This window comes from Mycteria americana, chromosome 8, assembly GCF_035582795.1.
Source record: "Mycteria americana isolate JAX WOST 10 ecotype Jacksonville Zoo and Gardens chromosome 8, USCA_MyAme_1.0, whole genome shotgun sequence".
Classification (NCBI taxonomy): domain Eukaryota; kingdom Metazoa; phylum Chordata; class Aves; order Ciconiiformes; family Ciconiidae; genus Mycteria; species Mycteria americana.
Window position 1 is genome coordinate 45,312,974 of NC_134372.1, and position 23,661 is coordinate 45,336,634.

At 39.0% G+C, this 23,661-nt stretch overlaps 1 protein-coding gene across 2 annotated transcripts in view; it reads left to right on the forward strand.

The window, feature by feature from the left end:
- The window catches only part of CDH13 (cadherin 13), a 520,188-nt gene that overhangs the window by 157,724 nt on the left and 338,803 nt on the right, over positions 1–23,661 (forward strand). For both annotated transcript variants that reach the window (XM_075510904.1, XM_075510905.1), the window contains exon 3: positions 16,367–16,575. In XM_075510904.1, the coding sequence (XP_075367019.1) occupies positions 16,367–16,575 (209 nt within the window). The remainder of the gene's footprint in view (positions 1–16,366; positions 16,576–23,661) is intronic.

Below are 23,661 nucleotides of genomic sequence, written 5' to 3' on the forward strand. Positions count from 1 at the left end.
TCACCGGTTCTTGATTTTTCCTACTGATGTTGCTCCATGTTGTACCATTTGTACTAACTGGAGAAGAACTGGTGTCTGCCTGTTAAAAGGCTGGTCCGTTTTGTATAAATAGTGCCTAGTTGGGAATGGGAATAGAGCTCTGGTATTTGAAGCTGCTTTGGTGCATTTAATTCCATTCCTAATAACAATTAAATGCACTAGGTTGAGTTTCCAAATATTAGTGTCTAGTTATTGTCCATATTCAACATTTGGATGCTCATGTTGGTACTACTGAATTTGAAGTATCCTTTTTAATCTTAAATACCAATTTGAGCATCCCTGTCTAACATTTTCAACACTTCATATATGTGCTTGCCCTTGAGATGAACTTTCTCAGGTAGTTTCTGTGGCTGTGCCTGATTTCTGTAGGTCACAGTATGCATTTTGAGTAAATGAATTTTCAATACTAGTAGCCAAAACCCATTTCAGTGCAAATAAAAAACTGATGGCTTCTGTACAAGGAGACAATGAAATAAATTTAACGTGCCTCTGCCTACAAAAAGCTTTGCCATTTCTGAGAGTGACAGTCTTTGTAACACTGTCTATTGTCAAATGGTGCTTTCAGGTGGTAGTTAACTTTCTGAGCCTGTTTTACAAGTGCCGATCAACTATCCTCGCAGTTCTGGATTTCTTCCCCAGCAAGCGTTGATGCTTGTGTCAGAATGCCTGCTGTTCTTCTGGGGTGCGTGCAACTTCATGTAGCGTGCTGATTCAGACCATTAATATGAGTAGTGCCCTACAGACCTACGGGCAATTGGCAGGTCCCTGCAGTGGAGAGAGCCAGCCAGAGTTCTTGCACTGGCTCTGGAATTGACTGGTTGTGTGACCTCAAATGAGCAATTTACAGCTACAGAATCTGGAACTCGCAATATGTTAAGTCAGGATAAAAGCTGGTTATTTTCCACAACTCTAAAGGAAGGTATTCTATAGGAATATAAAGGAAGGTATACTTTAAAAGAAAAAGAGAGAGAAATGCAGAGTCCCCTTCTGGAACAGCAAATGAATGCAATAGTAAAATAATGTTTACTCCTCTGGTGTTTTGGAAAGCTGGAGAAGGAATGTAGAAGTGGGAAACAACTCTGGAAAGGTAACCAAGTTGAGCAGTATAATTTATTGTCAGTTACTATATAGGAGCTTTCTATGGAAAGATAGTGTCAGCAGAAGAGCTGATGGAAGGCAGGCATGTAAATTGTAAATCACGGTAAGAGGAACACTTCCTTGAAGAACTGAGCACATTCATCCTTGGTGCTTGTTCAGCCACGTGCTGTCAAGATGTGAGCCATGCGGAGAAGCCTAGAGACTGAGCACACAAACAGTGTAAAGTCTTGGTCTGCAGACACAGGCAAAGATGTGGGTGAACGTAAAGAGTCTGTATTTTATTTCTTGATTGCTTGTCATGATTGGCCAGGTAGCCAAATTTCACTAAGCCAGGGCTGCTGGGCTCTGATTCCTTCTGCAAGGAAATGTTGTCATATGTTGGGATTGGGATACATCTAAGATAACTGTTCTGTGTGTAGGAAATGGATAGTAAGGCTGTGTTGTTTATGCCAGTTCAGGATCCAGTGCTCTGTCTGTAATTTAGTCTTCTGTGAAAGCTTCCATGGTGAAGAACGTACTTATTCTAGACTTGTCTCTGGCAGAACTTCAAAACATTAATGGATGTCTATCAGAGTTGTAGTGAAACCTGGTTTTGTTTAGCTTTCAGCTTTGCAAGGAAATTTTAATAAAGTGGTTTTCAAAACAAAGGTCTCGGGAGGTGATGATTAAGAATTTGCATTCCTAAAATAATACGAGATGAACAACTTTGAAGTATGATGGTAACACTGCACCTATATCGCTCTACATTGAAATACAATAGCAGGCACTGCCTATACAATAATATGTCTCATCGGTTTCAAGACAGCGGGAGTTTATAATAATAGAGTATTTATGCAAAACAGTGAGGGGAGGAAGGGAATGAAAGTTGTCTAGTAGACTGCATACACAAAGCCTTTGGTACTTGGAAACTAATTTTATTTTTAGTTAATATTCATTGATGCAAGTTCTAGTCTATTGTTAAATGATTCTAGTGAATAATTACATCCATCACTTTGAAATGTTTAAGACAAGTGTGGAGTTGTAAAACCAATCTTTCGTACTGGAGTCATCACCAAAGTTGCATTGTGGAAACCATGTTGACACTACAGTTTGATCGTATTCTCAGAGTCTGCAGGGCTCTCGGCGTGTTCTCAGAATTGCTTCTGTGCGTTGTATTTACATGCGTTATGTAACCATTCTCGTTTTCTTGGGAACCGTAAGAAAGTGTATGGCATTTCTGTATTTTCATTTCCTCGGAATCTGTCAGCTTTTGAATGTGATCCATCTGTTGATGAGTGAATGGCAACTGTTTATTTCAGAATAAAGCATGTGCTAAAATGCAAACATACAGCCTACAGAAGCACCGAGCTAAGTTTAATTAGCTGTAGAGTTCATTTAAACTTCAAACTACCAAGTTAACTCACTAGTCAGTGGAGTTTATAATATATTTCTTGATAGATGCTTGCTAGACAGGGGAGCTGATGATATTATATTTGTTGCTAGGTGATGAATTCTGATAACCTTTCTGTTCCTAAATCTATAAATGTCCCATATGCACTCTCTGATATACCACAATTCTTTATTTACATCTCAATTCCTGGATAGAACTACTACAAAGTTGCTAAGCAGCCATGTGTATAGACATATAACATTGTGTCACTTGAAAACTTCTGGCAAATCACATTTACCAAATGAATTCTCAGTTTGTCATGATTGTAGCCATTAGCAAAGTGCAACACAGATGAGGTATATCAGGGTAGAGAAGGATGGTGCTTTATTTGTCGCAAGACACTAATGCTTTGGAAGGGGACATGAGCTGGAAAAGGGCACAGATTTAGTGGGTTCTGGTGGTGTGTTTTTTTTTTTTTTTAATGGGTTTATAACCAGAAGCAAAGTAAAGATTGACTGATCATTATCTTATCTCTTTAAACTTCATAAGCATTGTAATCGTTATGGTTATTCTAACGGGAAAGAAAAGAGACAGTTATTCAAACAGATATGCTAAGGTTTCTGCATTCTAATACTGCAAAGTCAGGTGATAGTGTAGGAAATCTATATCGCTAATCCTCAGTGCAGTCATCAGAGCAATTGCAATTAATGGTGCCTATACCAAGTCTAAGGAAAGAGAAGGGAAGATGAGCAATCATGCTTTTTTCATCTATTTGACTTGGAAAATTGGAAGTAAATATTAGATTTAAAAAATTAAATGAAATAAGTGGATGTAGATCTGCCACTGAATGACCAGCAAATTTTGTTGTGTTGGCAACTATGATGGTACATGGAATTCCTGTAGTTTTAGGAATAACTGTAATTTATTAAATCTGAGGGAGTACTTGGTAATAACATTTTAGTTACATATTGATTACCAAGTCAGTATTTTAAATACTGTGTGATAGGCCAGCATCTTGTCTGATCTGTCTCCATTGTGATCACCATATGAAAATAAATGACAGTAATAAGAAATAATATAAAACTATATTACTTTAAAGAATTATTATTCACTACAGGTATTCTGGTGTCCTTAATCTCCACACTAGAGATGTTCTGTTTTCATTTTTTGTGTAATGCTTTTTTCTACAAACAGTCCCTGTTGTGGGTGTTCATATCTGGGATGTTGGCTTAGGTAGCTTTTCATTGCACCCTTTTGTTGACTATGAAATTTAATATAAGGAAAAATTCTATTCATTGGTCATATCTTTCTGCAGAAACTGTCAAATATCAGCCTGATCCATATTCCTGAAGCTGACAAAAAGGATGCGATTGATGCAAACTATAAGCTGGTAGCATTATGTACACAGTGCTAAATGAAAATGGATATCCACCTTTGGAAACCAGCAAGCAGCCAAACGGCACTACCGACCATAGTGTGTATTTGAGACGTAGATTGTGTGAAGTAATTGACACAACTTCTCATTGTCATTTGCTTCATATGCAGTGCTACTTGTCTAAATGTGAGCATGGGTAGCGATGCCACTCATTTAAACAGCAAATGTGAAGAGCAGTGTGACCTGGCTTGTCAAATAATTGCTATTGGGCTGTACATGTTACCTGGTGTTGTTTTTGTTTTTGTTTTTGTTTTAATTGTTTCTTAGTTATTAAAAAGAGGCAGAAACTTCAGTAGCCTGATGTTCTTTCCTTGGTTTATCTATGTAAACAAATTTCAGATTGCTTATAAATGATCATGACTGACAAAATATACTTTCCCTCAGGTCGGTTCTTTTGTGGAAGATGCCAAAGCCTGTCTTTCTTTAAAGTATAAAAGCCTGTGTTTGATGTGAATAGAAACTGTTCTGGGAATGACTGTGCAGAGCAAGATTACATGGTGCAATTTTAATTACATTGTTCTCAGCAGTGCTACTTGTCTGATCTTAGTGTGAGAGTCAAAATTCAAACCAAGGTTATTTGGTTCTGTAACTGTTAGTCAAGCACTGATATTGTTTGAAAGAGATGACGATAAGTTGAGCAACTTTAAAATCCAGCAGAGTTTTGGGGGGTGGCTTTCTCCATTAATCTCAGAAGTTTTGTAGTTTAGCAGGCTGCAATTAAGTGGTTGATTTTCCATGCGGTTTATAGAATGATCTGTGTGTCGGAATTGGCTTAATACTTGAGTAAAACAAAAGCTTAACTACCAACTAATTTTGCAAATTTAAATGCAATTTAGATTTTTGAAGGCATTCTGAAAAGCTATTCATAAACTGTGTCCGAGGGCTGTATTTTAATAACCTATTTTTTAGACTGAGGACTGAAAAGGAGTGTAGGGTCTGTTATTTGTGCATTTATCGGATATGTCTGAAAAAATCAGCTTTCTACTGGTGACTCTTGAAAAAGGTTGAGGGAACTCACTTGAGAGAACTTGGTAAAAAGCACTAAGAGAAATTGTTATTTCTCTGTCAGGTTCATTGATGGAGAAGATGAGAAGGCAAAAGATTTCCCCTGGAAACAGGAGGAACTTTGTTTTTCACTGGGAAAGTTGAACAATCCACTGAATAAATGGTTTGAGCAGATTTTCAGGCATGGCATTACTCATTCAGCAGCTGGGAAAATAGGCCAGCAACCTACAGTATCCATTTTGAAAGGAAAATATTACCGAGTGGATTTATTACTCACTCTCATTTCCTTTTATGTATTATAAATGATGCGTCATTCTCTATTTCTGAAACAAACTCCTACCACTGAGTGCTGTTTGGAAATTAGTTGCACATGGAACAAGCTGAAAGCTTTATTCCGGGGGATGCCTTTTAAGAAAACATTATTGTACATCCAGAAAGATTTTTATAATGATTATGATTCCAGAAGAAGGGCAGCTGTATGTAGATGCCCATATATTTGGGTTTTTTTAACATTTCCTAGCATGTTTTGCTTCTTATCAGAGTGCTGAGGTTAGGAAGCAGTCTATGCAACTCACTGTTGAATTACAGATTAGTTGTGATTTCACACAGAAGGTGAAACCAAGACCCAAGATTGAGAAGATAGAGGCAATATTGCCTCCACACAGTATCTGTGGGTAATGTGTAAAAAGCACTTTGTATTGATAGCTTATTTAATGAAAAGCTCCTGCACTTTGACTTCTTGTCTCAATGTACTGCTAGAGCAAGAGAGAGATATCAAGCAATATTTTTGTCTCCCACCTCTGAAAAAAGCAAGTATATAAGGGTACGAGTGGCTGCCATGGATTTGGTATAGGACAAAAAATATTTTTTTATAATAGTAATTTCTTCTTCCATCCTCAAATCACTGAGTTATTTGTACTTCCCACCGAAGGAGCAGACAAAGCATCCATTCCTGCAGTGAGGCTTGATATTTCATTTCTGTCACTTAGTAAGCTTTCTTACTAATGGGCCAAACTTCAGGCAAATGTAGATGTGTGCATAATTTAGTGAATCTTCAGTTCATCTAATAGCATATCATAATTTCAATTAAATTAACTTCAGACTAGTAGAAAACTGGTATTAGTTGAGCGTTGACAGAAGCTTGTGCCATTAAAAAAAATAAAAAAATAAAAAAAAAGGAAACAAGAAGTTATGACAGATCACATTAAGAAATGACAGATCACTGCAATTATAACAAACTGACCTTGAAAACAAACAGTTTTAATTGTGAACTTGAGGGAAGAAATCCCCATGACCTGTGGCTAATTGTCTAGTTAACTGAAAACCTTTACTAAATAAGTTTGTGGCTTTGGAGACATTTTAAAAACATGCTGGCATAAATAAGGTACTTTCTGTGCTGCTTGCACTGTAGTTATTTCCTGTGAGTGATTGCTTGTTGTTACTTTTTGACATCTGCTGGCAGCAATTTATTTACATAGTTAAATCTCCTGGGACACTGTTTCTTCTGCTGAATACCACCTCAACTGATTAGTTTTCAATAACTTAAGTATATAAAGAAATTTGGTTTGGGTAGCACTTAGGGTGACTGCTCAAAGATCAGATGTGTGCTTGTGTAGAAGCCAAGAAAATTCATGGTCAGGAGTGCCTCTTGATGCTTTGTTCAGCCAGCATTCAAAGGAAATTATCCATTGTATCCCACCGGGAATTCTTGTACAAACTCAGACTTCTGTCTCATCTTCCTCCACTATAGGATACAATTAATTTCATATCGACAAACTTCTCTCAGCAATTTGCAGAGCCACAACGTATTGAATACTTTTGAATGTCTTTGATTCTGTCTGCTTGTGTCTCGGACTCAGCCAGTAAAGATTTTGTAAGACTCTAAAGTTAATTTCATCTTACGTTCTCCTGGGGTTCTTAGCAAAATGTTATGTAAATCTGCTAAAATGGAATAATATCGATCATTTGCATTGCAATGGGAAACCCTTTCATTGAAACTAACAAAGTTAAAAAGAGTCTTTTCTACATATTGCTTCTGGTTTTGGGGTCATTTGGACTGTTCAGAATCAACACAGTGTTAACAGTAAAATGTCATATTCCTCCACAGATGTGACAGTTCCTTTGAGACTGTAGCTCCACAAATGTATTATCAGTTTAAGTATCCTCTGCATTTACAAAGAGAGAACAGCTCCATTTAAGCTGAACTATGTGTTGTGCTCAGAAGATCAATGACTGTGATATAACATCTACAGTTTGATTTTTATGTTTTTCTTCAGACACACTCACTGACATCATATTTTTGTTGAAATAGTAATTTTTCTCTAGGGCTTAGAGCAGAAGCTATAGTATTACCATGCCTTATAATGCAGCCACTGACCCAGGAGATCAGTCAATAACGTGTCTACATTGTAATGACTAAGTCAAGATAACTTCCAGCTGAGAACAACTCATTACAACTCCTTCTGCTTGATTAGATTTTTGCCCTAAATGAGACAACAGGCAGCAAAAGGATGTGTGAAGGTATCATGTAATGTGAGCTGGTGAATTCTGCTGGGGGAAGGAAGGAATGCCTTAAGTTATGATTGTAGTGTTTGTATTTTCCTGTAATTTCAAGCAGCCAGAGACTGCTGATGGAGCCCTGTTGGTAGAATAAATTTGCTGAAGAACATGAGATCCCATTGAGGGATCTTTCTTTCTAGGAGAAAGGAAAGAGGGAGCAATGGTGGAAAAAGGCAAGAAGCAGCAGCAACGCATCTGTGCTGAAAAAGGCAGGAATCCTTGAGTTTGGTGCTGACAGAGCTGTTTTGCTCACATAGTACTCTGCGCTCTGTGAAAATACTTGCTGGAATCTCAAACAGCAACCTCAGTGCTGCAGGGCTAATACATTTCTCTTCAGTGCTGGGCTAATACAAGTTGTGACGCTTCCGGTTTTAGGGCAGGGTTGTTCAGCTCTAGCTCAGGGTACCTGATGCCATACTCATATCTCGCCAAGTGGTGGTGTGATGTGCTAGGAGAAGAGAGGCAGAGAGCTTGGTAGATGAGAAAAGATGCCAGAATACAGCGTTGGGTACAGCAGAAGGTGAGGAGAGAGACAGAGCAGAGCATCGCTAATGTGGGTCTTAGTGGGGAGGGAGTCACTCATTCTGGAGGCACACATCATACCCGTTACACAAAGGCAGAGGGAGCCTTCAGTCTAGTATCACTTATGGCTCAGGTGAACTGCACTACAGAGTTTCAAATTCTAAGCAATTTTTCCAGCTCTACTAGGACTACTGGTGGTAGCTAGGTAATGCAGGAGTGTGACCGACCTGATTCTTCCAGGGAAAATGTTGCACCTTTTATTAGGTGCAGCTGGTTTTCTGGCTGAAATCCCTTGTCTTTCTTGATCCATGGGAAGTTTATCTCCTATCTGTGATATATTCTTGCTATGCATTTTGACAGCACAGAAGAAAACTGTGACTATTAATAGGTACCATTTATAGCATGCAAAGGTGTCGTGGTTTAGTCCCAGCTGGCAACTAAGCACCACACAGCCGCTTGCTCACTCCCCCCCTGGTGGGATGGGGGAGAGAATAGGAAGAGTAAAAGTGAGAAAACTCGTGGGTTGAGATAAAGACAGTTTAATAAGTAAAGCAAAAGTCGCGCACGCAAGCAAAGCAAAACAAGGAATTCATTCACTCCTTCCCATGGGCAGGCAGGTGTTCAGCCATCTCCAGGAAAGCAGGGCTCCATCACACGTAACGGTGACTTGGGAAGACAAACGCCATCACTCCAAATGTCCCCCTCTTCCTTCTTCTTCCCCAGCTTTATATACTGAGCATGATGTCACATGGTATGGAATAGCCCTTCGGTCACTTTGGATCAACTACCTTGGCTGTGTCCCCTCCCAACTTCTTCTGCACCTGGCAGAGCATGAAAAGTCCTTGACTAGTGCAGCAACAAGTAAAACATCAGTGTTATCAACACTGTTTTCAGCACAAATCCAAAACATAGCCCCATATTAGCTACTATAAAGAAAATCAACTCCATCTCACCTGAAACCAGGACAAAAGGGTATTCTCTGAAGGGCAGGTACATACACCCTAGTGCCCGCTGGATGAACTGTTGGCCTAATTTTTGCATTTTAACAGGGCTATGCACAAATCTGGTCATCACACACAAATTGCATGGGCATGATTGCCAGTTTAAGTAATCAGTTTGTTTTTGTAGACATTATAGGAGTGTGCAAGGATAAAGTCTGTTGTTTAGTGCTTATTCTTCCAAAGAAGTTGAATATACATGTGTATTTGTTTGTATTAAGCAATTCTTGTTATAGTTTGACGAACATTGTACTGTTGCTCATGTTTCCTCAGCTTTTGACTATCTGGATGCTAAATAAGTCATCATTATAATTTACTTCAGGGGCACATAAAGAAATTATATAGATACAAGAGAATCATAAACATGCAGTGGGAGATAATAACCTACTATTGCTTGTTGGATTTTTTAAAAAAATCATTCTGTAGCAATTCTGCTGCAGAGCTAGAATTTAGCATTAATCTGTTTAAAAAAAAAAACTTCAAAAAAGATCTTCATAAAATTAATTTTGTTCATTTTCTTAAATGTTCAATAAGATTTTTTGGGTAAAGAAATATTTTAGTCATGCTTTTAGCTTTTCTAAGCCCCAAATCCATTATTTCTAGAGCACTTTTAGATATGAAATAATGATAACCTTATATTTTATGGAACAACCTGTCTGACTTAACTGTTGACAGTATCTTGTCTGGACTTTAGTCTGCCCCCAAAGGTGTCATGGGGCAGCATTTTTCTCTTTCTATTCTTCTTCCTTCTGCTGTTCAGGTACTCTTGCAGAAAACCAGCAAAAATAAACATGCTGTGGGCTCCCTGCCAGAACCCATGTTCCAGAGATGATTTTGAAGGCATCTCAAAGGAAGGGAGAGAAGCTGTTTCTCCTAATTGACAATATTGTTGGCTTGAAAAGCAGGATTTCTTTTGTTTCTCAGCTGCCTTTGTCATTAGCTGTTGTAACAGATTTCTCTTTTGTTCTTGGATGGATTTAGGTTGTCCAGATGTGTTGGTTCCAGGTAGATCTCATCCTCTCCACACTGACAGGATTATTCATCTCTTGAAGACTCATAACACTTTTCATTTCTATTAGTTTGTGTTGGGCTGCTGTGTGACATCCTGTACCAGAGTCAGGCACTCAACAGTGCGACGAACGCTGTCACGTGGTGGCCTGTTACCATCTCCTTAGTTACTTGCCTGCTGTTTTCAGTCAGCGTCAATGTTTATTGCTAACAACAGCTTTGTTAGGTCATGGTACTTTTACGAATTTTTATATACAACAACAGTACTCGGAAGCATTTCCATTTGCTGCAACCATCACTTTTCTCTCTTTGTAGTTAATGAAGCTGAGCTTTGCCAGTTTCTAACTTCTGTATTTTGCTGAATACCATTGAGCAGGGGGGACTTTTCAGCAGAGCTGAGGGATCCCTGCTGGGCTGGAAAGTTAAGTTGCCATTGTGCAGCTGTAATGTACTTTTCTTGCATCTCTAGACCTCTCACAGGTACAGCTTCCGAGTTGTGGTTTTGATATGATCTCAAGTTACTTGTTAAGAAGGATAAGAAAAAGTACACAGGACATTATTCACTCGATGCTGTAATTCCCACTGATTTTAACAAGGCTAAGTTGTATTTACAAAAAGGATCCTAACCTTCATTGACAGAGTAATTAAGTCTGTGTGTATGTGTTTGGTGTGTATTTTCAATGTGAAATTTCCTCACTGAGGAGCCATTTTGTTGCTAGCTATCATTAGCTAACATAAAAATACGAATACCTATACATAGAGTCATACAGAGTAAGTTTTTGTGTGTTTATAGATAAACAGGTATATTTAATTATTCAGAATACCTCTGTAGAGATTTCATCAGAGAAAAAATTATGGATTCTGTATTTCTGTTCAAAACAAATTAAACTTCTGAGAATTAAACTCAGAAAAAAATTACCTTGGAAGTGGAATATATCAGCCTAATATATGCTTTTGAATATAAGAAATCTATTTCAGCTTGTTTTCTTTTTATATAGTTTACAAGAAATCCAACTGCTAACCTTTCAATGTTTTAAAATGGTATTCTTTAAAAGATCCATGGTTCATTATCATAAATATCACAGTTGTGTAGAAACCTCACATATGTGGCATATCATAACAGTGAGAATGGGATGCACTGAAATGATGAATCCCAGGAACTTGAGATTTCTTGCTGAGATCTATAAAGGGTAGTATTTCCAATCGCAACTTCAGTTTCCCATCATTACAGTAATGGACTTGAGATCTTGCACAAGAATCCTTTTTCCAACAGGTCCTTTGATGATAATAAGCTCAAAGTCAGTGATTAAAGCCTTGGGATGCATGCAAGTATTACTAATAATGAATATTGCTTATGGACAAAAATATTCTGTACAATTCACATGTCAATGAGCTTTCTTACAGAATGGAGTAGAAGTCTAATACAGGAGGCTAAGAAATGAGCAGAGGGCAATGAGTGACATGCATGTTGTTTTTCATTGGGAGATGCTTGGCAGTATTTTCATTTTGCTTGCATGGAGTTTTGGAGCCTGCCTCATACCATATGGCATATTAAGCACAATAAAGATGTTCATTTGGCAGCTGGAGCATGACTAGGAACATCAAGAGTCATATATGCATCAATAAATGAAGAACTCTGCCTTCATGTAAATAAATATGAGAACATTGTTTTGATTGCCCATTGAGTTCTTGACAATGAGATACAACCGCCAGCCATGTCTGGTGTAGCATTACCAAAATTTTAGTTTAGGGCTATAGCCGAACAGTTACTATTATTAATGTTTTGCACTTCTGTAGCAATTTGAGCACCAAACATGAATCATTTTGTTGCAAGTGCTGTACAGACACAGAGTGAACAAGCGGTCTTTACTCTGAAGAGCTTACAACCTAGTTAAACTCCTTAAGCTCTAACACAAAGTGGGTGTGCAGGAGGACATGGGAGGTTTTAGTGCATGTGGCCACTCTCATCAGGCTGCCATTCGTCCAATCTGTTATAATGCAGCTGGGTAGTATGAATAATGTCAGTTATCCACCGCATGGCTTTCCTCACACCTCATCTCTGCGACAAATGCATGAACATCATAAACATCATCATACATCATAAGGATCATACGTCATCATGGTTGCCAAGCAGCAAAGTGTTATATATTGGGAGACCACCTTTTCATTTTAGGCAGACTGCCAGCTGGTTTGGTCTCTTCTCTCCATGAACCTTGGCAGGCTCCTCAGAGCATGCCCTACCCATCCAACTGACATAGGTTTTGGTAACTATTATTTTTTTATGGTATCTGGGGATTGTTTAAATACTTAATCTGAAAAGATCTTATTGGAAGAACTCTTTGTAATGGGATGTTTTATTTCTGAAAAGAGAAGTCCATACCTCCTTCTTGAAACCTGGCACTTTCAATCATTTAGATAGCTCCTCAGTGGAACAGTCTGAGCTGTTTTCTGTTTTCTTGCATGTGCTTGTTCATCTTGTATTCAGAAGTTCTCAGTCCCACGCCCAAATCCTTCCATCTTGAGAGAGAGTTCAGTGTCCAGGACTTGACTAGATGAATAAGCTGTGTAGTAAGACACAGTGGTTAGTTCACTGCATTTTCGTAGTTGTTCTTTTCTTGAATGAACCCCACATATATAGGCCTAATGTAGACCTGAAAGGACAGGGAAATTAACTGAATCTAGAACTTTTATGTGTGGAAAAGACTTTAAGGTGCCACCTACTCCATCCTCTTGGTTTGAAGCAGGATCGGGTACTGAGATTGGTCTTGAGTGATTTTTGGATTAAGCTGGTATTTTATTAACCTCATGTTAAAACCCTGCAATGGTAGGTATTCAGCATGTCATCAGCACCCTCTTTTAATGGTTAGCTGGAAAGCTTTCTTCAATATCCGTCTGAACCTTCCCACAACTGATATCTACAAAACCCTGTCCAGTTTCTTGTTATACTGGTTAGTACTTGGAGGACATGAGGAGTAATTAATTAATCACTCTTTATAGTTTTTACATAGAGATTTGTACACAGGCTTAGTGTACAAAGCAACTTTTCTTCACCAAAGAATAAGAACTAAAAATCCTATTTGCCCTATATTTAACAGGCTATGCTTTTTTAGAGCATCAGCAATGTGTAGGTTTGTTTAAGAGATAGATGTAGTGCCACAAGTGGGAAATCTGAGTAAGCTGATGAAGCTGAAACTCCTCAGATCTCTCCTGAGTGCCTGGCAGGGCAGGAAAGTGTGGTTAGTGCCAGGGCCAGCTCCTTAGGCTATGTAGCTGCTGCTGGGAGCCTGGTACAGGCAGCTCAAGCACTGTAAATTTTGGATATCTGCATTGACTTTTCCCCAGAAGCCACATGAGTTTAAGGAAGCAAATGTTCCCAGTGAGGGGCATCAAAAGGATGACTGGGAATGTAACGCAATCTCGTGCGACGTTCTGTGGTCATCCCAGTCCAGGAGATATCATCATTCTGATAAAGTTCACGTTTGCCCCTAACTTCAGGCTAAGGATTTTATCTAAGGCTACAGTTCTCTTCAACTCTCTTAACAATTGGCTTCAGTTTCATCTTTGTTGGCCCTTGGTCCGAATAATCTTCAATGTTCTCTATCCTTATGATCACTTCATCTCCTTCCACCCACTTCTAATTCCTCTCCTACATATCAGTACTTCTCAGAGCCTTTTCATTTTCTTTCCCTCTCCTTGCTATTAACCTCGTCAAATACTCTTGTTTCTGCGGTAGAATTGGGAATTGAAAGCACCAGTGCTTTTGGATGAGATATGGTAAGAAAACAGTTTTCCACTTTCAAACAGCTCTGATTCTGCCCTTGTTGGAAAAATTTGCAGGGTTTCATAAAGCAAGGTCAATAGATGAGCAAAATATAAAAGGTCTAGAAGTGTCAAATTCATAACTCCAAAGGAATATAGAGTATAGATGCGAGTAGTTCTCCTGATTCCATGCATCAAATCTGCATGTGGCCTTTGAATTTCTGCAATGCATGCAGATGGCAGCAATGCAGGAATCTCAAGGTTTGTGAACACTGAGCAGCAAGGTGGGAGAAGTGTAATTCCAGCCAGTTTCTCCCCTCTTTTTGAAGCACAACACAGCATGGCCTCTTTTTGAATATGACCTCTAGCGTTTGGCTGGGTGATGCTATAGCTCTGAACTATGACATTTACGTTTGGTTTTAAGTGATTACTTTACCATAGTTTTGTTAGGCTTTCCTTTTAATTTTTTTTTTTTTTTACTTTTTACTCCTGACTTAATTAATTTCTCAGAGAGTGATGCCAAATTTTCCAGTTGTAAGCTATTAATAGACAGTAGATCACCAGCAGTTTTTGACTATGAGAAGCGCATATTTATTCAATATAACAAGGTACCTCCCTAAGACCCTGTTTCATTGTTTGTTTGGTTGGTGTTTTTTTTTTTTTTTTTTTTTAAGGGAGGAAAAGAATAAATTAAAAGAGAATCTACTCATAATTCATCAAGGCTGCAATCTATACAGTGATTAGTATAGAGAATTTCAACTTCCCACATTTGTGGTGACAGAAAAATTTTGTCTTTTTTGTGGGTTGATAGCTTTAGGAGATTGCAGTGAATCTGTTAAAACACCTGTCATATCACCAACATAAATTGCAGCGGGTGGTTTTATGCCAGGGAGGCCTTACTAACAGTGAGCCTTCCATCAAAATCCTACTGCGAGCACAAGACCTTTTCTGCAAGTGGTTCCTGGCCTCGGCGAGCAGTGTGGACACCAGCCCAGTCTGAGCACTGTGAAATTGTTTTAAACTGGTACTGCTCCCAAATTCTGGGCTTTTCCCTCCTGCTTCTACTGCAGCGTAAGACTTTGCACGCAGGGGTCTGCAACATGACGGACAGAGATAGATACTCCGATCCCTCCAGATAAACCTGAGGGGAAAGAGCTTTTTGTTTCTTTTTTATTTATAACCCCTCTTGCTTTCAGCAAAATTCAATGAAATGGCAAATGAGCTGATGAAATTCTGGTTTGTTATCCCACTGTGAATCCAAGGGTAGTTCTCTTGCCCTCAAGTAAAGCAGAGGAAATGGGAGCAGCTTTTAGTTAAAAATACGTAAGCAAGCCTTAAACTTGTGCAGAAGCAGATCCTTCAGATGCTGGGATAAGTTTTATGCAAGAGACTGTGGTGACTAGAGAGTTTGGACTCTTCTCAGTTAGAGGATAGTCAGGCACAAATTCACAGGTTCACAACTTTGTTCTTTTAAAATCCCACCTGAAGTTCCTAATGCCTTTGTTGGTGTTTGGGGCGTGCGGGGGCTGCAGGGCCTCTGTGAGGAGCAATGGGGCTGCCCCGTGCTGGCCAGAGGCGGTTCCAGCTGGTTCTAGGTGGTTCCGCAGCTGCCCCACCACAGGGCACAGCTGAGCCCGTCAGCGATGCTGGGGGTGCCTCTGTGGAAGCCTGTTGAAGAAAGGGGCAAAACGCTGCCTGGGAGTGAGGGGAAAAAAGTGTGAGAGAGCAGTGTGAACCCCAGGGGTGGAGGAGAAGGAAGAGGAGGAGGAAGAGGAAGGGCTCCAGGTGCCAGAGCAGGGATTCCCTGCAGCCCCTGGAGGACCCCGCACAGGAGCAGGTGGGTATGTCCTGAAGGGCTGCAGCCTGCGGAGGGGACTCACGCTGGAGCAGGGGAAAAGTGTGAGGAGGAAGGAGCCGCAGAGAGGATCTTCCATGTAAAGTGAAGCAGGATTATTGACAGTTATTGTTTATTTAACAATTCTCATAATCCTTAGCTATACTGATAGTGCAGCTCATGCGCTATATCACAATCCTGGTAGTTAGTAAGAAATGTTATAGTTTGATTTTTCTGTTATTCTGTATTTCTGTTACTCTATTTTTCTGTAACGCTTTTGCAGTAGACAAAGTTGAATATTCTATAAACAACCACTTCCAAGCATAAAGATTTATGGGCTATCTCAAACCACTTTGCCAGCAGAAAAGCCTTTAGATATTCCAGGTTACAATGGGGCAGATAACAAGGTCTCCACTGCTGCTGCCATTTGTAGAACTAGGTGTGCATTTTGTGCATTTAAGTGATCACAGAATGTCCATGTCCAAAGTGTTTAGTTTATCTCCTACCTCCCCAGTTAGCATGGTCAAAATCTCTTCATCCTTCTGAAAGTGCATATTCATAAGATTTGTCTATGAATTATAGTCACACAAATACAAAGCTGCTTTGAAAGTTTTTCCCTTTAGATTGGGAGATACTTCTTCCTGAGATCTGTAGACAACAGTAACGTAAAAATATTTGAAGTCTATGTTCCAAAGTGGTTACTTATAATTGTGTTTTTTCTTTTTTCTTTCCCCCCCCAGTGGAATTTGATGACTGCAAGGGGAATAACAAATTGAACTTCGAAGTTTCTAACCCAGACTTTAAGGTGGAACGCGACGGGTCTTTAGTTGTGCTAAAGAATATATCAGAAGCTGGCAGAGCCTTGTTTGTCCACGCGCGGTCTGAGCACGCTGAGGATATGGCAGAAATTTTGATTGTTGGAGCAAATGAAAAACATGATGCATTAAAGGTAAGATAAATACAAAGGATTAGAAGAAAGTGCCATGGAGATGCTGCTAGATATTTACACATGTATTCTAGGACTCTAAGCAGTTTTAATCTGTTAGCAGAGAGATCAAAATCAGTCCAGATATTGCTTTAATATTTTAGCACTTAGTTTAACTTAAAATACAAATTTTCCAGGTTTTGAATGATATATTACATCTTCAGGTGTAAATGCTAAACATTTATAAAGAATTTATTCAAATGAAGGAGCCTGAGTATCAAAATAGGCTGGTTCTTCTGCTGTACCTTATGCTGGATAACCATAGTTTGGCTATAACGGAAAAGGGAAAATCATAGTCTAAACGTGTAATTTGGAATTTACAGAACCTTCACGTTTGCCCCAGGTCTGAGAACATGGGAATGAATTCTATGCTGTGGAATTTAAATTTTCGTATAGGTCTGCTTATCTGATACTGTTGTGTGTTAAACTACATAAACATCCTCATGCAAATAGCACCACATATTTACACTTTGTCTCTCTCTATGCACTAGTGATTTTTGTTCCACTCTGTCCACTGAATGCTGTGTCCTTTTTTCCACTTCTGAATTCCAGTATAATACTAACCTCATACTATGGGGAAAAAGTGCTTCACAAATTGATTGAATTGTTTACTTCACACCCATCAAAGCAACAAAAGGCAACGTGAGATAGCCTTCATTTCTGTGTCATGGCATTTAGGAGAGAGGCAGGCAAGGTAGTGGCTTACTAGACAATTAAGCCTGTTACCTTTACAGACCTATAATTTCAAGAAAGTATAAAGAAGCCGTGATAAAAATGACTGATCTATTGTCTTATTTTGGTATTTAGACTTTCAGCTGCCAGCATTCTCCTCATATTTCCAACAGTAGCTTAGTATAACTCAACTCTTCCATCAAAAAAAAATTAGCTTTAGGGGAAAGGTTGAACAAACTTCTGAAAGTCCGTGGCTGAGGAAAGGTTTTGATCTGCACTTTAAGCAGCACATGATGTGAATATAGATTGCCAACAGAGAGAAAGTACCAGAATGTGTAACTGCAGAGAGCTGATCAGAACACTTAAATGGAATTTAATTTTATTTAAATAGGCTGTTTCTTCACAAAGTTAAATTTTAATAAGGTCATACTTGAGAGAGTCTCTTACATGGTGGAGCTGTGGATTTAGGACCACGCACTGCCAAATTCAGAGTAGGAAAACTACACTTGCAGGAGCTGGGCACTTGGCTGTCTTGTGTCTCAAACTAGCAAGGCATGCTCCTTCTGGTGCATTGACAAGAATGTTCAAACGATTTTGTTTTCACTCCACGTTTTGAAATCTTAGGAGCAGTTTCAAAATGGGGATTCTCATTCTCCAGGCAGAAGTTACTGAAACCACAGAGGAGTTCGAGACATCTCTGACAGGACGTCTGCAGTTAAACTGCAGGGTATTGGTTTATGTGTGAAAATCTGACTCTGAGAATCATATTCTGAAGTTTTATTCTTGTTTTCTTAGAGAAGCAGCCCTTCGATGTCGTTGAGGGGAGATGTTCTGTGGAAGTTACAATTTGGGGAAATCTGGTCTCAGGAGTAGGAATTAACAGATTTGTATTTGCACTGATTATGACACAGCTTTGTCAATGACCTTTTCTCTTTATGTCTTATTTGGGTTCCGGGTAGTCTCCCCTCAAAATGTTGCAGCAATACTATTTAATTCCTAGTGTTGAAATCTCTCACCAGACTACATCCAAATCCAAGTCTAATTTGGCCCCACTCCTGGATTCTGTTCCAACCACTTTGTGTTGCTTCAGAGAGAGAAAACCAGTCTAAATCTGGCATATTCTGCCACTTGCCAGTCTTCCCTCATAGCTGACTCCTCAGAGCAATATTATACCATCATCTCTACCTGCATTCATCTCTTTTTTCTGGATTTCGATATTCAGCTCATAACTAGAAGATTGCTCTTTTAGTATGGTGATCCTTAGTGTCTGCAGTGCTATTGGGAGTTACAGGAGGCATTAATGTGTCCTGGGAAATCCATCTAGTGAGGATCATCCCCTTCTTCAAGGGAATATAAAGGTCTTTGGGGTTGGCTGTCCTACTCTGGACTCAGCCAGCACTCCGTAGCTGTTAAATCAATGTTTTTTACCAACCATTTCAGCTATTGTTTGCCTATTTTAAACACAACACTGACAGTCTTGTCTTTCTGTTTGTCAGACTTGAGAAGGATATAAAGATTACAGTGTCCTATCTAAAGTGATTTTATGATAAATGTGGACTTAATCCTGTACTTTTACAGTCTGAATGTGTCAGCATGGAAACAGCAGAACTGCTCCATCTGTTTATGCAAGGAGTCTTGGCTAAGAAATGCTCAGATGGAGCCTTAGTAATTCAGCATAATTCTGTAGGGTTAAGATGAGCACATGCTAGAGCACTGCTTAGCATTCAGTAGTTAGAGTACAGTACCTTGTTTAATTAGGGGTAAGTAGTTCTTAAGTATTTCCCCACTGCCAGCAACTACCTTTTTTTTTCTGAAAGCATGTAACCTACATTTGTGAAATCCCATTGTTAATGTTTCTAATTGCAGATTCTCAACATGTTTGGAAATGATTGACAACAATGATCTCTAATGTGCTGACTGGCAGTCTGAGCCCAGGAAGAGATACCATAATTCCTAAAACTTTGTGATTGCTACCAATCATACTTTAGATGAATATTGAATATATTTAGAGGTGAAATCTGGAGTGCACAGAAAAGCTTTTGGTATTCTAGTGGTGGAGAGGTGTGGTTCTTTCCTGCTGAAGATGTGGGAAGATTCCAGCTGGCCTCACTGATCAGTCCTAAGCGATTAACTTAAACTAACTTCATGGCTATAGTATCGTCAGTGGCTGTTTAGAATACCACTTTCTATTTAACTCTGCTTTTTGAGTCTGAAGGGCATGTTTTCTTACTCTTCTGCCAGAAGCATATTAGATCTGCAGAGCCTGCAGCTTCCTGTCAAAGGGTGGCCATGACTACAATATGAGAAGATAGATGGTTCCTCAACACATCAGTCAACTTGGCTGTCGCTCTCTGATCACAGAATCTTTTGCAGGGTTTAGTGACAGAAGAGCAGATACAGCACTGCTGCTTTTCCAGATGTCTGAATGTTTCTGCAAAATACCCTAAACCCCATGAATGTCTATACCTACAGATATGCATACATGCTATTGAGAGCAAAAGTCTGTACATCAGATTACAGTTAGATTGCTTTCTACAGCCTGCTGTTAGTGCCCCTTTCCTCCTATGGTTTTGGCTAGCTATATTGGTTTCTGTGTGTCTTGACAGAGGGGAGTATTCATAAAAAAGCTACTGTCATTTTTAAGAGGCATGTGGAATACGAGTGCACAGAAGAGTTGCCATGGGCCTATGTAAGGTGTAACCTTACAGTGTGTTATCTTTTTAATAGTTATGTGTGTGTAAGCACTTGTACCCTCAGGCAATCAGAGCGCTCAATGAAAGAAATGAAGTTCGCTTGCCTTCACCACGGGGTAGCGCTGGTGAGGCACGCTCATCTGTGCTTGGGCTCTGCTTTGCCCAATGTTTGCTTAGTACCCTTTCACACGGTCAGGACTTGAGCGCTTGATGATATTAAAAGAAGTCATGGAAATGTTTTGATTCACCCAGGATTCCCAAAGTGAACTTTGGGTTCATTCTGAATAATTCATAGAATTGCTAAGGTTCAGATCCCTAATGGAAAAATAAATCACTTGCAAACCCTAGTTGGGAACAAACTGACCAGGCCGATGAGTGGCAACAATTATTTTTTAACTTATGTCTTATCCAATGCTTGGTCCTTGCTTTGTTTTATGGAGTAGTAGGACAAGCAAAAGTTGGAAATGTCATCACATTGGAGCATTTGAGCAGACATTAGTGGATTGATTGATTTATTTAAAGAGTTTAGTTTTGTGGAAGACAGAAAGTATAGCCAATCTTTTTTAGAGTCTCGTAACATTGTGAGTTGCAAAATGCAGCAAGCTGGGAATTGAACTGTGTCATCCAAGACTAAATAAAATGGTTGTCTGCTAGTCCTTCTCCCCCTCTCTAATCTAACCCTGGTTTTAATGAATATACCCTTAATGCAATGGGAGCTAAAAGAAAACCTTGGGAATCTTTCTCTGCCTTTGTTTGTGTGTTGGCAAAATACAGCCTTTTTTTTTTTTCTCCCCCCCCCCCCCCCCCCCCCCATCAAAGGGAGTTATTTAGAACTTTTATTTGTTACAGCATCACACACACAGGGTGAGAGGTGGGGGGGAGTGAGATATCAAGAGTCTGGCACCAAAGCAGATAAGAGGGCAGGCAGATATTCAGAAATTCCAGGCTGGTAGTAACTTCACTGTATGGTGCTCAGCAGTCTTCCATACAGAAGGATGAAATGATTAAATAGAAACTGTCAAACCCTCAGGACACTTTTCAGGCATTAGATGGAAAAGGAATAGGAGAAAGAAAAGAAGAGGTGAGAGGGAGGAGCACACCCTCAGACAGCATGTTGTAGACAAAGAAAGTTTAAAATCATCTCCAGCAGTAGCTCAGATTGAAGGAAATGAAGTTGCTCTAGTCCTGCTACTCTGTCCAGTCCACTCTGTAACAGCTAGGGGCTAGTCAGATACGCTGCTTCTCTTTTCCCTTTGTCAAACCGTTGCTTTTCCCAGCATCAGTACCCTGCTATGTTTATTATAACAGGGACAGGAGAGGCAGCCTGGCTGAAAACTTCCCCAGAACTGAATTCTGTTTCCTACCAAGTCACTGCCTGGATGTATACGTTTGTTGCAAGTTGTTCTACGCCTGTGCCTCTGTTTGCTAAAGTATCAAACAGAAATAATGAAACTAAGCTCCTTGGATGTAAATGTTAGCATTTCTTGTTTGTGTCTCACTCTCTGCTTTATCCCTGCAGGATAGAGGTTGCAAATTTTATTGATATGAGATAAAAAGTGCCTAGAGCCTTAAATCCTACATGTATAACTTTCTGCCTTAGAACAGATGATAAAGGATCAATAATCTTATTATGAATCAGGATTCTCTCACAGAAGAAATATTCACGCAAGGAAGTGAATAGTTGAGTTTAGTCATCTGGCAGCTCAATAATTTATTTGGAAAATAAGATCAAGAATCAGCCTGATATAGCAGGCAATCGTTCCCATTAACGTATATTAGCATTTTTTCAGTTTAGAATAGAATTCCAAGAAGGCTGAAAATGACTGTGCAAAAGTATGACGATGGACTCTCATATGAGATATTGACAAACAGGCTAGAAGAGTTTCATATTATTAGATTTTGCATATAGCAGTTGCTGCAGAAAGTAATGCACTGCATAAATAAAATACCGTGTTTTGCATTTAATTTTAAGACACAAAATAGAGTAAGTCACAGGGGTACATCAGTATCTACGATACACTTATGAGTTATTATACTGATCAAAACAGTATATAGAATACCATTCCTTTCAGAAAAGCTGTGGTAATATTTTGCCTTTGGATATGAAGGTGTCCTTCAGGCATATAAAGATGGGTTTTCTTAAAGAGCAAACAAAAGAAAATTCGTCTTCTCATTCTTACATTTAGTTTGGCAGAAAGCTTCACATAGTAACGTTCTCCTACTAGCTGTTAAATGATTAACTTATTACTTCTTTTACTTTTGTTCGTTATCACACTGCAAATACCTATTGACTTGGAATTAATGCATAAAAAGCTGAGGCATAAGTGATTTTAGAATTTAATACCTGTGTGTTGATGGCATTTTGGTAAATGACTTTTCCCTGCTTTAATCACCAGTGAAAGGATGCAATCTTTTATTTTTTTTTTTTTTTTTTTAAAGTCTGCAATGCTACATTGCAGGTTTCACAGAATACATCTTAATTAATGTCAATGAAAGCAAGAGCTTGTTCTCATCAATGGGTCATTCTGTAGTATCATTTAGCTGCCTTTTTGGCTATATTTTTATAAAAATCCTCTGTGCAGACCACTTGCTGTTGGAGGAACAACAAAGAGCTCCTTTTATATAAGAAATCTCCTTAACCACTGAAATAAGCTATTTTCCATAGAAATTCCAGTCACCTCCTTTCCCTTTTTATCCTTCAGCCTAATCCAGAACCTGCTGAAATAATCAGATTCCAGCAGACTTTAGATCAAACCCTCGAAGCAGGAGTTTTGTTTTACAGTGTTGTTCAGACGTGACTCCCGTACCTCTTTGCTGGACTGTTTCTAAATGACCCTGCAAGTCCCATGGCAGCGCACAGCAGTTATGATTTTTCATATATAGCCACGCTGCCCCTTTTACTCAGCTCTGCAGCAGAGCCTCACCTCTGTTGACAGGCTTGTGCTTTCCCTCAGGCCTGGACTGAATTTATACTTCTAACTTAACTCTGCAGATTCCCACCACCAAAGAAATGCAGGTTTTATATACGCTGGCTTTGGAGTTTGCTCTGACAAAGATCCATTTATCTGAGAATTATTATGGTGCCAAGAGATGTGGCAATTGCCATAGCAACAATTACATATTGTGTTGAATACCAGAGTAAATACTATAAAGAACATGAGCCACTGGTGGTTTTCATTAACTTAACGTTCCTTTTTCAGGCAAAGTGTGTCTTGTAAGTTTATTCACTGTATGTATAAATGCTTAGATCAAATGTGTGGGCTAGCTTTCCTTCTATTTCCCTCAGTGCGCAACTTCAGCATGTAAATGAGAAGTACTTGGTTATTTAAGGACAGAAAAATGGTCTTATAGACTGGAAACATGAATAATTGACTGTGAAACAAGAAGGTGTTAGCTTCTGTGAATGTTCAGTGCTTTTCTCTATGAGTAATCTACATCAAGATTTTATGTGAACTAGGGATGTATTTATCCAGGAAAAGGGACTTTGTGTTTTTCAGTAGCAAGCAGAGCTAAGACAAGTATAGAATATGTTTAACGGTGATTCAAAGGTGGAATGAGATGATTTTTGAAACAAATGCAAACCTTGTTAATTATTCCAAATTATTAACAAACTGATGAAAAATGACAGGCAAAATGTTCTGAATGAACACATTTTATTAAAAACATCTAAAATCATAATTCCTTT